This window comes from Apis dorsata, unplaced genomic scaffold, assembly GCF_000469605.1.
Source record: "Apis dorsata unplaced genomic scaffold, Apis dorsata 1.3 scaffold_1036, whole genome shotgun sequence".
Classification (NCBI taxonomy): Eukaryota; Metazoa; Arthropoda; class Insecta; order Hymenoptera; family Apidae; genus Apis; species Apis dorsata.
Window position 1 is genome coordinate 4,713 of NW_006264134.1, and position 1,950 is coordinate 6,662.

The 1,950-nt window shown below is 31.6% G+C and overlaps 1 protein-coding gene across 1 annotated transcript in view; it reads left to right on the forward strand.

Moving 5' to 3' along the window:
• Positions 1-1,950, forward strand: part of LOC102671772 (nuclear protein localization protein 4 homolog) — a 13,112-nt gene that overhangs the window by 4,170 nt on the left and 6,992 nt on the right. The window contains exons 11-12 of the mRNA XM_006624327.2: positions 3-21; positions 132-292. Of these exons, the coding sequence (XP_006624390.1) occupies positions 3-21; positions 132-292 (180 nt within the window). The remainder of the gene's footprint in view (positions 1-2; positions 22-131; positions 293-1,950) is intronic.

Sequence of the window (1,950 nt, forward strand, 5' to 3'; positions counted from 1 at the left end):
TTGTTACTGTTTGTGTTACTGGTAAGTTATTTATATTATATCATAATCAAATCATTTTGCATTAAAATATTAAATAAAGAATATAAAAAAAGAATTATTTATATTTACTAAATTATATATATTGATTATAGGTGATGAAAAAAATCAAATTCACATGGAAGGTTATCAAGTATCTAATCAATGCATGGCATTGGTACGTGATGGCTGTTTGGTTCCTACAAAAGATGCGCCAGAATTGGGCTATGTAATTGAATCAACAGATAAACAGTATGTTCCAGATGTCTTCTACAAGGTGAGTACATGAGGTTTATTTGATCTTTTTTGATTAATTTTCTGCTTTAAATTAAGATGATAATATTAGTTTTAAAATTGATCATGAATGTATATGTTATGATGAAAATATGTTATTAAATTATCTTATATGCTAATAATATTAAGGAAGGTAAAGGTATGCATAAAATATACACGAATGAAAGAGAAACAGTTTATAACTCAAAATTGATTGATTAAAAGTACATTTAAATTGGGCAACGAACTTCGTATATGTATAATGAAATAATAAAACTGTTTAAGCATGTACACTACGGATATGCGTTTCCGTAGGCTGTAAACAAAATGACCTCAATTTTCGTATGTAATGATGATTACGCCTTAACTTAAAAAGGGTGAATGAGAAATAGAAAAAAGAAAAGGAAACAGGAGAGAGAATGAAAAAAAAAAGGTGGAAAGAAAAACTTATCGAAAAATTATAGCCGCTCAACCGTTTAATTCGAACGCGAGGGGCAAAGTAAATCGGTTGTTAGAATTGATATTACAAGCTATGCGTTGTTACCTCATCACGTTCATAAAAATATATGTAGTGTGTATATATATATACATATACATTTATATATATATATANAGCTTCACTCGCTTCGGTAAACATGAATTTATACGCACCTAGATTCAAAAATGTCGACTGACGTCTTTCGTTTTTTTTTTCTTTTTACAACGACCGAAACAAGAGAAATTCATTCGAGCTCGATCACCCTTCGATCGTCGTACGTATTACGCAGTATTATTTAATTCTAATTCTTACATTCATCGTAATGCAATGAGTTTTCCTTTCTTTATGATATTGCAAACGATGAATTAGCTAATTAACAAGTGTTAAAACTTTTAAGTTCAACATCGAATGAGGCTTTCTTCGAAAAAAGGCATTCGCGACGACGAGGGCGTGCAATTTCCTACAATACGTGAGTGCGCTTTTTGTGTTTACGCGCCGGTTTACAGAACACTTTTTTTACGACGCTTTTTTTCGCACACGGGTACATGATAATATGATACATAACGATGGGATTTTTACGAGGATTCAGACGAGTAGTATAACGCATTACATTATCGTAGTACTTCGATATACAGCATCGAGGAATGATTCGTTTATAATATACATTCGCTCATTTCGTTCGTTTTTTTCTGATCAGACGACGAGGCTTACAATCTACATAGTAGTAGTTAGGCCTTGCATACATTTTCATGTTGAGATCTAATCTTAAATACAGTTAATTTACGACGGTCTACTGACCATGGCAAAGAGCAAAAAGGGAGGAGTATCTTTGAGTCCTCCGATAGGAACCGCAATTTTCCTTGACTCGTTTCATCGCATAATTACTTATTCCCTTTTAGCTCCTTTTCTCTCCTCTGGAAAAAGAAACAGAACGATACGTGATCGTTGACCAGACGAAATAAAATTGGCCCTTTTACGTACCGACGTATCGTTCAGTTAATGTTCTAAACGACCTGCGTATATGGAATCACGACTTTTTGACTTTTACGAAGTCATGTTTTTTCGATTATAAAACAAAAAAAAGTTTTCGCCTGTACGTTTGTCTGTTTGCTTTTTTTTTTCTTTTTTTTTTCCTTTTTTTTTTTTTTTTTTTTTTTTTTTTTTTTTTTTTTTTTTTTTTTTTT